The following is a 10,931-nucleotide window of genomic DNA, read 5'->3' as shown; positions in this document are numbered from 1 at the left end:
CATGGAACAGCCTAATAATAAACGTCCATCCTGATTATTCGTGATGCATATAAACTTAATTATTAAAAAAATAGATTAAATACCCGCTCCATTGATAAGAGCGATTTTTTTTTGTCACTTTTTCATTAATATAAGTAAATCATATTTTTGTATTATATAAAATTTTAAATAGTTATTCCATTCTTATGTCCTTCATTCCAGCTATGCCTAGCTACAACACGAAAAATGAGAAATGCCAATGGGATTTTTATTAAACATTATAATTAGAAGTCTTTGTTGTGAGTCAGAATCTGTAAATGGTACAGAGATGTAATTAGACATTCTTTTTTTTTCATGCTTTGTAATAAAAAAATTATGGTATGTTTTGTATAATTTTTATTTATTTTATAACTTATATGTTTAAAAATTAGCTCTGGTTCAAGTTCATTTTTCAAATGGCACAAATATTATGATAACTTATTTACAGAAAAGAATAGCTGTTGAAATTAACCAAAACCCCAAAAATAAATGACTAAAAGCCACCTTGAATTTTGTTTGTTGACCTAACATCATACTACATCAACTTGTTTTTCCCCTTCACTACCTTGGCCTAATTATACAAGTACAGATTTGAAAAGTGGATGCCTCCTCCAAATTATTATATCAAGTCAGTAGTCATAATTATATAGATTTTTAAAAATCAGAACTAATATGTACCGATATGTTCAAAAAAAAATATCGGAATATTAAATTGAAATAAATATCAAATAAAATTTTATATTTTAATTTTTTTTTAATATATTAGCTTGTTTGTAATGGAATACATAATTTCAAAATGACTCATAGTCATAACAATAAATCAGATTTTAAAATTGAATCCATCAAATATTATTTAAAGACAATTCGGCAATTTATTGGGAGTGATTTGCAGAACAGTACACTATTTTAATTTTAAAAATACAAATTTTCTAGCATGTACACTTGCAGGCATATGTTGAGATTATCTCCTACCCAACATTTATTCTGGTGCAAAACTTTTTTCCAAGCCAACTTTAACAATTACAAGATTTTGGCGTCATATAAAAAATTACAACAAATTTGGTATCAACGACATGAAATTTTACGAATATTTAATTTTTTTTTATATTACCATGTTGTTTTTATATTCCTTTATTGAAAACAAGGTTGTTCCTTTGTATCCCACTACTTTATTACTTTTAACTTTATTTTCGTATTTTTAATAATAAAATTTCTTAAACTATCTTGGTTAAGAATTACATCAAAATAATATAATATGTTGGATATACTCTACCAATCTGTATTTAATTAGTTGTTAAAATTTTATAGATGGAGAGTTTATTAATAACAGTGGAGAAATCTTATCCAATAAATTTTTGATAAATTATCAAATACGGATTCTCGTGTGTCATTGGACACACATTAAAAAAATTATTATAACATATTTCTCTTTCTAATAAGTCCGATAATTTTCTCTTAGAAAATGTAATTAGATACTATTATCTTTATCCCATTAATTTTATTACGTTACTTTTTTTAATACTCATTTAAAATATAACTCTACAATATTTTTTTAAAATTTTTCCCCTGAATAAAAATTTGATATTTAAATTTTATTTAAAAAAAATTAAAAAATATTAAGAAACTATACTTTATAAAAATTTCCAACGTTCTTCACGATTTCTGAGCAAGGCTTGCACACTTTGCTGTACATATATACAAAATACATACACGTCTCTCCAAGTCTCCATTGATTACTCTCTCATCATCTTTTCTCTTTTTCTTGTTCTCAGCTACTGCGTTCAACTTTTTTTTATCTTCCCAAGAAAAAGCAAACCCCCCTTCCTCTCCTCCTACAGATTCATGTCGGTATGTCATCTTTTTTCTACTCCTCTAATACACTCTTTTTTCTTTCAGGAACCCTTTTTTTTGCTGTTTGTGATGCTTTTTTTACTTGTTTTTGGACTTTTTAGTATTAAAGTTTTGATCTTTTGTGTGATTATGTACTAATTAACAAAACCCTGATCTCATTTTTTTGTATGTTTGTGATTTTGTTTTTATGGGTGTTTCTTTTTTGATTTTTTTTCAATTTCTTGCTTTTATTTCTTGTTCTTGACAGTAATTTGTTAATTGAATAAGTATGTTAAAGTCTTATTTTGGAGTTTTTCTTTTCCAGCTGTAGTTTAAAGTTTGATTGATGACTTAAAAAATTGTTGCTTATTACCGATTAGTGTGTACTTGATACTTTATCGGATCTTCTTTGTTTTTTAGTAAGGCTCAAAATGTTATAGCTGTATGATACCCAATTTTTCATGGTACGAGATGTTGAGGGTTTAAGTGTACTGCAATTTTATAGTTCCCACTTAGTATTGTCTTTGTAATAAGTGAAGGTTTCAGAGTTTAAATGGAAATCATGTGTTTTGTTATTTCATTATCCGTAATTATAAGACATGTAAAAGGTGAAGGTGATCAATTGATGATTTGTAAACACTTGGTGCATTACCTCAATGACTTGATTTTGTCCTACTAGGTTTATGTTGTTCACAAAAGTCTCATCTTGGTGGTGTAAATGTATATTGATTGCATATTGTTTATATAGGGGCGCATATACATGATATGCATTTGGTAGCAAAGACAACAAGTACTGTTTTAAATGTTTATTAAGATTTTAAGAGATTATTTTTTTGACGGATTGATAAATTCAGAAATATTTGCTTTCAAAGTATATGAGAATTATGTTTGCGTAAAGTTAAGTGAAGAACAAGCAGGCTTCCACAAACAATATTTGGAACTCTGCTAAGCAGTTATATATTTGAGTAAAATTTCTTCCAAAAAAATATATTTGTTGAGCTCATTTATTTAAACCCTCTAACTTTGTAACTTATATCACATATTTAAGATTATCTTCTTTTGTTTTGCAGGAGAAGGGCAGACCATTGCCGAAGTTTGGTGAATGGGATGTGAATGATCCTGCTTCAGCTGAGGGATTCACTGTTATATTCAACAAGGCTAGAGATGAAAAAAAGACTGGAGGAAAGCCCGATTCACCCTCCAAAGCAGATCCAAACATTAAGTATGCAGTGGATCCTTCGAAGCCTCAGGTTGTAAGCTTTCTCTCTCTTGCTCCCCATCCTTGGCTCCCACACCGCACACATAGTGATGCTTCACTAATCCTTGTTTGATGTAACATGGCTGTGAATGAAATTTAAAAGAAACTTTTATATTTATTTGTAGATACTTGAGTTGAATTTGTTTAGATATTTATGTTTATGTACTTAGTTTTTATATGATCTCTGGTTGGTTATATATACAGATGTGTGTGTGTGTGTGTGATAATTTTTATTAGATTATTGATTTTAGCTCACTTGTTTTGGGCCCTAATGCATTAAGGTTCTATTTTCCTTTGTGGATAATTATTCTCTGCTCTTGATGTTATATGCACTCAAATCACTAGGACCACACCATTCTTAAGACCAATCCTGGACCTCTACAAGTCCCATATTTGAGAGGAAAGCCAATCCACGACTCTTTTGTAGGTCCTTACGTACCTCCTACCTATATCCTTAAAGAAATAAAGATACGTAGAAACACAGTATATCAACCCACTTATTCTTAAGACAATCTAACCAACTTATTAAATCCATCTGATAGTGAAGATTACAACTCTATACATTCAAAGACACAGCCACCCTCACTAGCTTCCAACTACCATAACTTTAAAATAAATATCTAATCGTAAATCAATTAAATTGCTACATTAACTTACCTGCTTGCAAGTAATTCATCCCTACACCTAATTATATAATAACCAAAAAAAATAATATTTTGGAATTTGTGCCCCTATGCCCTATGAAGTACCAAAGAGCTCCAACACTCCTACCTACCCCTTAAAGAATTGACACATTTGATACACATCACCATTTTTAAATTCTAGACCAAGGTCGGTTCTTATATGGAATTGGAGAAATCTTGCTAGGGAGTGAGATAGATATGAAGCTGGAAATATTGTCGGGAGATGAGATATGGGTTAAAACTGACTAGACACATTTTTGTTGCTAGGGATTTTTCGAGAAAAATATAAATTCTCTAGGAACTTCTAAAAGGATGAATTATTTTAAATTCACCTAGCTTTTAAATGGAAATTCGCACCACTTTGTCAAGAATTTACATCTTTTACATGTTGCTTTTTGTCAAGTATATTGAGAAATCAGGTTGTGTTGTCACTATAGCTTTGTGCCTTTGTCTACAACAAAAGCTTATACTTGTATTAAATTCTCTCGATTTGGTAAGAAATAGCCAAATCAGCTATCCATCCCTGCCTACGAGAAATGTAGTAATTAGTAAGAGACCTTACATTCTTAAAAGAAAAATTAATTTTCTTTTGGTGAGGAGTACGAGTGTAGTTTAAAAAGTGAGCATTTAAAATAAATAGTTTTCTTAACCTAAGATCTAAAATAGTTCAGCAGTAAGTAGGGAGTGAAGGACCTTTTTTCCGAAAAAATTTTGTGGACAGAATTTGGACAATATTAACTTGAATATTTGTCCAAAATTACTGATCTATTTCTTTAAATTGCTTGGTGAAGCCTGAAAAGTTTAATATGTAAATATTAACAAGTGCCTGCTCGATGTTCATTATTTTTTTTACATGGTTTGGCACCATAATGATGTGGCATAATGGAAAATAATATAGGAAACTGCATAAATGTGTCATGTTATGTCTGTATCAGTGTATGCTTGTGTGTTTTTGTACAAAAGATGTAAAACATAGATAATACATTGTTATGAAGAAAATACAATGCCTCCAGAAAATTGACTCTAGGTGAATACCATATTCTGAGACCCAACCGACCAAATACACTAGGAAAATAATTGATTAAGCAGAATCAACATTTGTACATTAAATGGACCAAAACAAGCACGCATATGCCAGTAATACCCCAAAGTTTAATCACTTCTTAATATATTTAGTAATAAAGAATGTTTACTATAGTCGAACTCATAGTTGGTTGCCACTTGTAGATGCCAATAGATAATCATCTGTAAAATAGCACTAAGAATTATTACAGGGATATATCTTTGTTAAAAACCTCAAATTTACGACTTCCTTGTACTAGTTTATAACTGATACTTCAACTTCAGAGTATAGTAATGGTTCTGATTTGTTAATATATAGTGGTGTACGGATTTTGTTGGTTTTTAAGGGCAGTGCTTACTACTTAACAAGTTGTTTGAGTTGGAAATATTATATGTATGCATTCTCTATCATACTCCTAGAGTTGTTATTAAATGATATATGAATGAATGAAATTTCTTGTGGATATTTAGTGCTGTGACTCATAGGTACCAGCTGTTTCTCTCTAAAACCAGCTGTATTTTGGTACAGAGGAAAGTATTATATATCCAAAAAGATTCCCCTGACCTGTTTTGTGATTAAAATTTACTTGGTTGATTAGTTTCCTTGGTTGTATTCTCACAAGTCTTTGGATCTTTAATTGGATGTAGAAATTAAGGTAAAAGGACACCCATCTCTGGTTGTAAATAGGCTATGTATTCTGTTGCTTCGCCCCCGTTAAAACAGTGGAAGATCTCTGCCTCTCGGATCCTCTAATGTTTAAGACATCTCTTTTTAGTTGTCATCTGATTAATCCTGCCAATACACAATAACTGGAAAATAGCTCTAGTAGCTATTAAGTGGCATAGCTGATTTATATTTATCTTTATTACACACCTGCCTGTTCATAGTTGACTAATTGGTTTTACCTGCATGCAGAAGAAGTGGTTTTGCTGCCTAAATACCCCACGGGCAGAATCTTGATCCGACCGAGCTCCAAGAAGAGAATAGCTCATGCAGTAGGAGCTGTAAAGTGGTAATGGGCACTCGTGGGATCCATATATGTGTGTCGTAAAATTTGATTTGTTGGGGAAAAAAAGATGATGGAAGACCGATAATACTTTTAAAGTATACTAGTTTTGCGGGTTTTTTACTCAAGCCCTTGTTTGTCTCCTGCCTTGTAAATTATCCTGTCACTACTGTGTTTTTTCGCATAACACACAAATTATATGATTGATTGGGTTTGCAACTGTGCATGTGCTTCTCTATTTTTGGCTCGAAAACAAGTGAATTGCTGCTAGAGTACAGAGAGCATAAGGTAAATATAAATGAAAGTCGTTAGTAATTAAGTTCAAATTGTTAAAATAAAGACCAATTGACCAATTACATCATTCCTAACTTTCCAAATTATATATATATTTTAAAAGTTGATAGCTTTTGAATTACTTACACATTATTAATTGAATTGTTAAAATGAAGAACAAATGACTAATGAAAATATTTATATATTAAAAATGAATTAGATTCCGCCGATCAACAACAGCAACACACAAATTCATGATGAATTATTTTATTCTCTTGCAGTAAATTCAATCAATGAACAAAAGCTTCCATTAGGATGTTTCGATTCACAATTTTATAAAATAGGCTGCATCTTTTCTCCGAAAAAGGTTCTTTTTAATTTAAATTATACTAGCTTACGCCCCGTACGATGCACGGGTCTTGATTAATATTTATATTTTTTATTTTTATTTTATATAATTTTATTAAAATTCTATAAAAAAAATACTAAATAATGATTATATTATTATGCTTTTTATTATGTATAATTCCAAGTTAAGTTTAAATTGTATATCATTGATGAGATCTTATTCATAAATAATAATGTAAATATTTGTTATTGATGAGATTAGAACCTCAAAACTTATATGCATATTTATAAATATTAATATAAATATTTGTTGTTAACGGAATTCGAACCTAAGAATTTATATGTATCTTTATAATAATAATAATATAAATGTTTGTTGTTGACGGGATTCGAACCTGAGAACTTGTGGAGGGTATTTTTTAGTATTTAAATCTGACGGCTCTTATTATTTGATGAAGAAGATCCGACGGTCGTGATGGAAAGAGATAACCAAAATAAGGGGTTAACAAAACTACAAATTATACCTCATTCCGGTTATTACAGTATAGTATAGATTAAATTTACGGGGAATTAAATGTCAACCCATAACTTTTTTGATTCAATTTGTTAGCTTCAGTTCTCCACCCAAAAGAATTTTTGTCAGGTCCCCAAAATTTTTTTAGTTGGCTTGTCCCTGCTATATGTTTCCGAAACATAACATTTTATTACGATGAGTACATGCGTGCCCAATGTATTTTCACCACTTGGTTTCACGGGTGAAGCTACCTAAAATGCTCAACATTTTCACCTAGGAAGAGGTTCCGGAAGTTCAAAAAAAATCAGCTAATGACGATGCCAGATGAATTTGCTTGGAGGTGCATGTAAATCCACAGAGGACTAGGAAATGCCATAATTTCAGTAATGCCAATATGCCATTACTACATAACACATTCTATGTATCATTCCTCTGCTTAATAACTTACAAGTGAAATGTGACATAAAATGTTAAAAACCAGACATCTCCAGCCTCCGATTGAAAAGTCGACGTAAGAGATAAACTTGGAGACCACTTGCACCGATAAGACCTGCTGATTCAAACACAGCTTTGTACATTGCTCTCTTGCCCATTTTTTCATTCACTGCATTTTCCCATTTCAGATTCCACAACTTAACTATTTGATGAAAGAAACAGGACTTCATTCATAACGATATATCTCTAATATTTGGTACTTCACAATGCCGAGGATAAATTCAGTGATAATATTTGGTGTGACAAGGTTTTTTTTGTTTTCTAAAAGGAACTCAACAGCAGCAACAGATTGCTCACATCAAATGTTTTATGTTTGGTCAAAACCTTAAAAATCTGGCGATTATTTGCTAGATTCAATAATAGTATGGTTAAAATATTAAAGAAGCATAGTATCTTAAAATGAAAGCTAGTAGTCATAATAGAAATCTAAAACTTACCTATAGCCTGGCGATCAGTCTGAGCCCATAGCCAATGCTGTTCATATCGAATCTTATACAAAGCATCCCGTAACGTTGATATTGCTTCCAAGAGAGGCTTAAAATGCTCTGTGATTGCATATGACAATCGCAAGCGATTTTGAAAATAAAAAATAAATAAATCAGATCTATATATAAGAAAACAGAAAGCAAATAAGACAACATCTGCATAAGCCTTGTTACCATCTTTTGCGTGCTCCTCATAATGAAAGAAATAACTTGAATGGACGTCAAAGTCTATGGTTTCGTAAAAAGGTGATTTGTTAGTAAAGCAGAAGCGGTAGACTCCATCTTTATTAGACACAAACTCAAACATCTCGCTTGTCTTGTCACGAAAATCACGAATCTGCTCACCAGATGGCCCTGTTACCTGTTGATATCAAAACACTTTGTTTCTACATCGATTTCCCTTCAACGAACAAATCACTATGCATGTTCTAACCTAGGATTCGCAAGACAAACTAAGAAATATAGATTTTGCAAACAGATAAATGTGTATTTATTAGCCTAGGTAGGGATTACATTCTTACCGAACAAAAAGTAATTTTATAATTTTACTGTGCTGAGGGATGAACAATTATTTGATAGCAGGGATGAACATTTAACATAAACAAGAAGTGAAGATTCCACTTCCAGACCCCCTCCCCCCTCATGTCCCGTAGTAAGAAAATTAATCGTATGTGGAAGCTTTAAAGCCAAAATCATATCAAAATATAAATCGGGCTACATAGAAGATTTCGGATTTTGAGTATCATCACAATTCACAACCATCAGGTTTTAGACCTTCTCAAAATCAGAAAAAAGAACCTTGTATCGATGTAATTGAAAGATCACTACTAATAAAAGCTAAAAAAACAATTCTATGTCGAAATGTTCTTTTAATTTCAGTTAAAAATCTAATATCCTGGTGACCAAACATCAAATGTAATGCATTCATACAGTATGAAGACAGATCACAGATTTTTACTCACAACAAGATCAGCACCAGCATTCATAGACTGACGCCAGCCATGAACCTTAACAACGACAAAAGACGCGCGAACAGTAGCTCCATGATCAGCCTTATGTGACAAACACTCTTCTTTCTCCAACATAAATCTCAGTCCAACCACTCCTCCCATAATTTCCGATAAAACCATTACTATTACCGCCACCCCGGCAATTTGCTCAACAATCTTCCCCATCTGATCAACAAAATCAATCGAAAATCGACAAAAAGTGCATTCATTATTACTATCACAAACAATTAATTCATACAGGTGAAATGAAACACACTCAACATCAACATCAACATCTTAAACAGAGATTAAAAGAAAAAAAAATCATACCTACAGTTGTCTGATCAATTCTACCAACACAAACTAATGCTAACAAGAATTGTTACAATTGAGAAGAGAAAAAATCACAAATTTCTAAACAAAGAATTAATGAAAGAAGAAGAAAAATGTAACCGAATGAAAATAAAAGATTTATAGTATCAGGGAGATTATCACATACAAAAAAAAAGAGATTTTATTATCAATACCTTTTCGGGATTTTATTATTCTTCCCTTTTACGCTTTAAGAACAGGAGTAAATTAGTACACTCAGTTGTCTGAAACTCTGAATTACTGAAATTACCAGAAATAAATATTAGTACATCTTCCCTAGGAATATGCCCCGCACGGATTGTGTGTCCTGTCCTCTTTTTAAGGTTAGTAGATTTTGCTGACTACCTACCCCTTAATAATATCTATGTATTAATTATGTTAAATTAAATCCGATACTCCCGTCCTATACTCGAGTTCCGGTTAATATTTAAATATTTTTAAAATTTTATTTATTTATTTATATAATATTTTTAATATGTCTATATAAATATATAATAATTATAGATTTAAAATAAAAATAATAAAATAATTAGTAAGAAAACGTGTTGTGTTATTAATTTAGCGGAATTAGTTGGGTCGTAGTTTAGCACGAAAAAGAGACTCTCCTGTGTCTTGTAGTTTAGCAATTTATTACTTTTACATGTGTATAATAATATTTATTTATTTATTTATTTTAATAATCAAAATAAGGGTATAATATTTGAAACAAAATATATTCCATTCCGGTTATTATATTATAATATAGATATTTTTTTAAAAAAACACAATATCACCTAGGAACAAAATTTTAGATATCATTTGATTGTGCATATTTTTCTTTAGATTTTAATAGTTTTTAAATATATTATCCAATTTTAAAATAAATGAACTGTGTCGGTTATTAAATAAATGAGTTCGAATTCAGGTGTTTTTAAACGAGTCGAGCCGCTTGTTTAAGATAAACAAGCTGAATTTACGAACGAACTCTCGTTTAAGAGAAGAACCTACTCGAGTATACTCACGACTTAAACGAGTCAGGTTTAAACGAATCGCGTCGAGGCTCGCGAGCACACCACTTAAAAAATAAAAAAAATAAAAAAAAATCAAAGTCAAATTCAAATTTAAAGAAAAAACGAGCCGAGTTTTCGAGTTTCGAGCCTTTGCACTCCACTGAGTTCGTTTAGTTAAACGAGCTCAATCTCCGTTAGTACGAGCCCGAGCAGAGCCGACCTGAGCGAGCTGGAGCTAGAATTACAGCCTTGGATATGAGTAGTTGCCCATCATGTACTATACTTGAGCAGAGATGGCATAGATCCAGAAGTCGAAACTCTGGTTGTTTAAAACTTTGCGTTGTCAATGAATATGTATGTTACGCGACAACTTTTCCTCTGGTTATAATCCTTCACATTGCTCCGTTAAATCCATGCGAGGACATTGTTAGAGCTACTCATTCTTCCGGTGATTTTGTTGTCAAGTCAGGGATGCCAGCTCAGCAGATGGATATCTCAGTATGATGACTCAGCAAGATACAACAGCTCAGCAACAGCTCAACAAAGTTGTCAAGAATTTGTTAGTCTGTTAGGATCAATATATATACTCTGCTATAACTTCTCTGTGA

At 31.4% G+C, this 10,931-nt stretch overlaps 2 protein-coding genes across 4 annotated transcripts; one reads left to right on the top strand and one right to left on the bottom strand.

Annotated features, from left to right (window-relative positions):
* Positions 1-1,697: 1,697 nt before the first annotated feature.
* LOC141697952 (protein NOI4) lies at positions 1,698-6,078 on the top strand. Of its 2 annotated transcripts, none has more exons than XM_074502528.1 (3): positions 1,698-1,866; positions 2,919-3,098; positions 5,771-6,078. In XM_074502528.1, exons 1-3 carry the CDS (start codon positions 1,861-1,863, stop codon positions 5,810-5,812), a joined length of 228 nt encoding a protein of 75 aa, XP_074358629.1. In that variant the 5' UTR covers positions 1,698-1,860; the 3' UTR covers positions 5,813-6,078. The 2 variants fall into 2 exon arrangements, with proteins under 2 accessions (XP_074358629.1, XP_074358628.1); XM_074502527.1 differs by having other exon boundaries at positions 1,709-1,866; positions 5,768-6,078.
* Positions 6,079-7,198: 1,120 nt separating this feature from the next.
* LOC141697934 (transmembrane emp24 domain-containing protein p24beta2-like) lies at positions 7,199-9,637 on the bottom strand. 2 transcript variants are annotated; one of them, XM_074502501.1, is made up of 5 exons: positions 9,293-9,444; positions 8,936-9,148; positions 8,148-8,334; positions 7,926-8,033; positions 7,199-7,597 (listed from the first exon to the last, which is right to left on the bottom strand). In XM_074502501.1, exons 2-5 carry the CDS (start codon positions 9,146-9,148, stop codon positions 7,464-7,466), a joined length of 642 nt encoding a protein of 213 aa, XP_074358602.1. In that variant the 5' UTR covers positions 9,293-9,444; the 3' UTR covers positions 7,199-7,463. The 2 variants fall into 2 exon arrangements, with proteins under 2 accessions (XP_074358602.1, XP_074358601.1); XM_074502500.1 differs by lacking the exon at positions 9,293-9,444 and adding an exon at positions 9,490-9,637 and having other exon boundaries at positions 7,201-7,597.
* Positions 9,638-10,931: the final 1,294 nt, after the last annotated feature.

Source organism: Apium graveolens, chromosome 11 (genome assembly GCF_009905375.1).
Source record: "Apium graveolens cultivar Ventura chromosome 11, ASM990537v1, whole genome shotgun sequence".
NCBI lineage: Eukaryota > Viridiplantae > Streptophyta > Magnoliopsida > Apiales > Apiaceae > Apium > Apium graveolens.
Note: the sequence above shows the minus strand (reverse complement) of the source record. Positions and strands in the feature narration are given on the sequence as shown.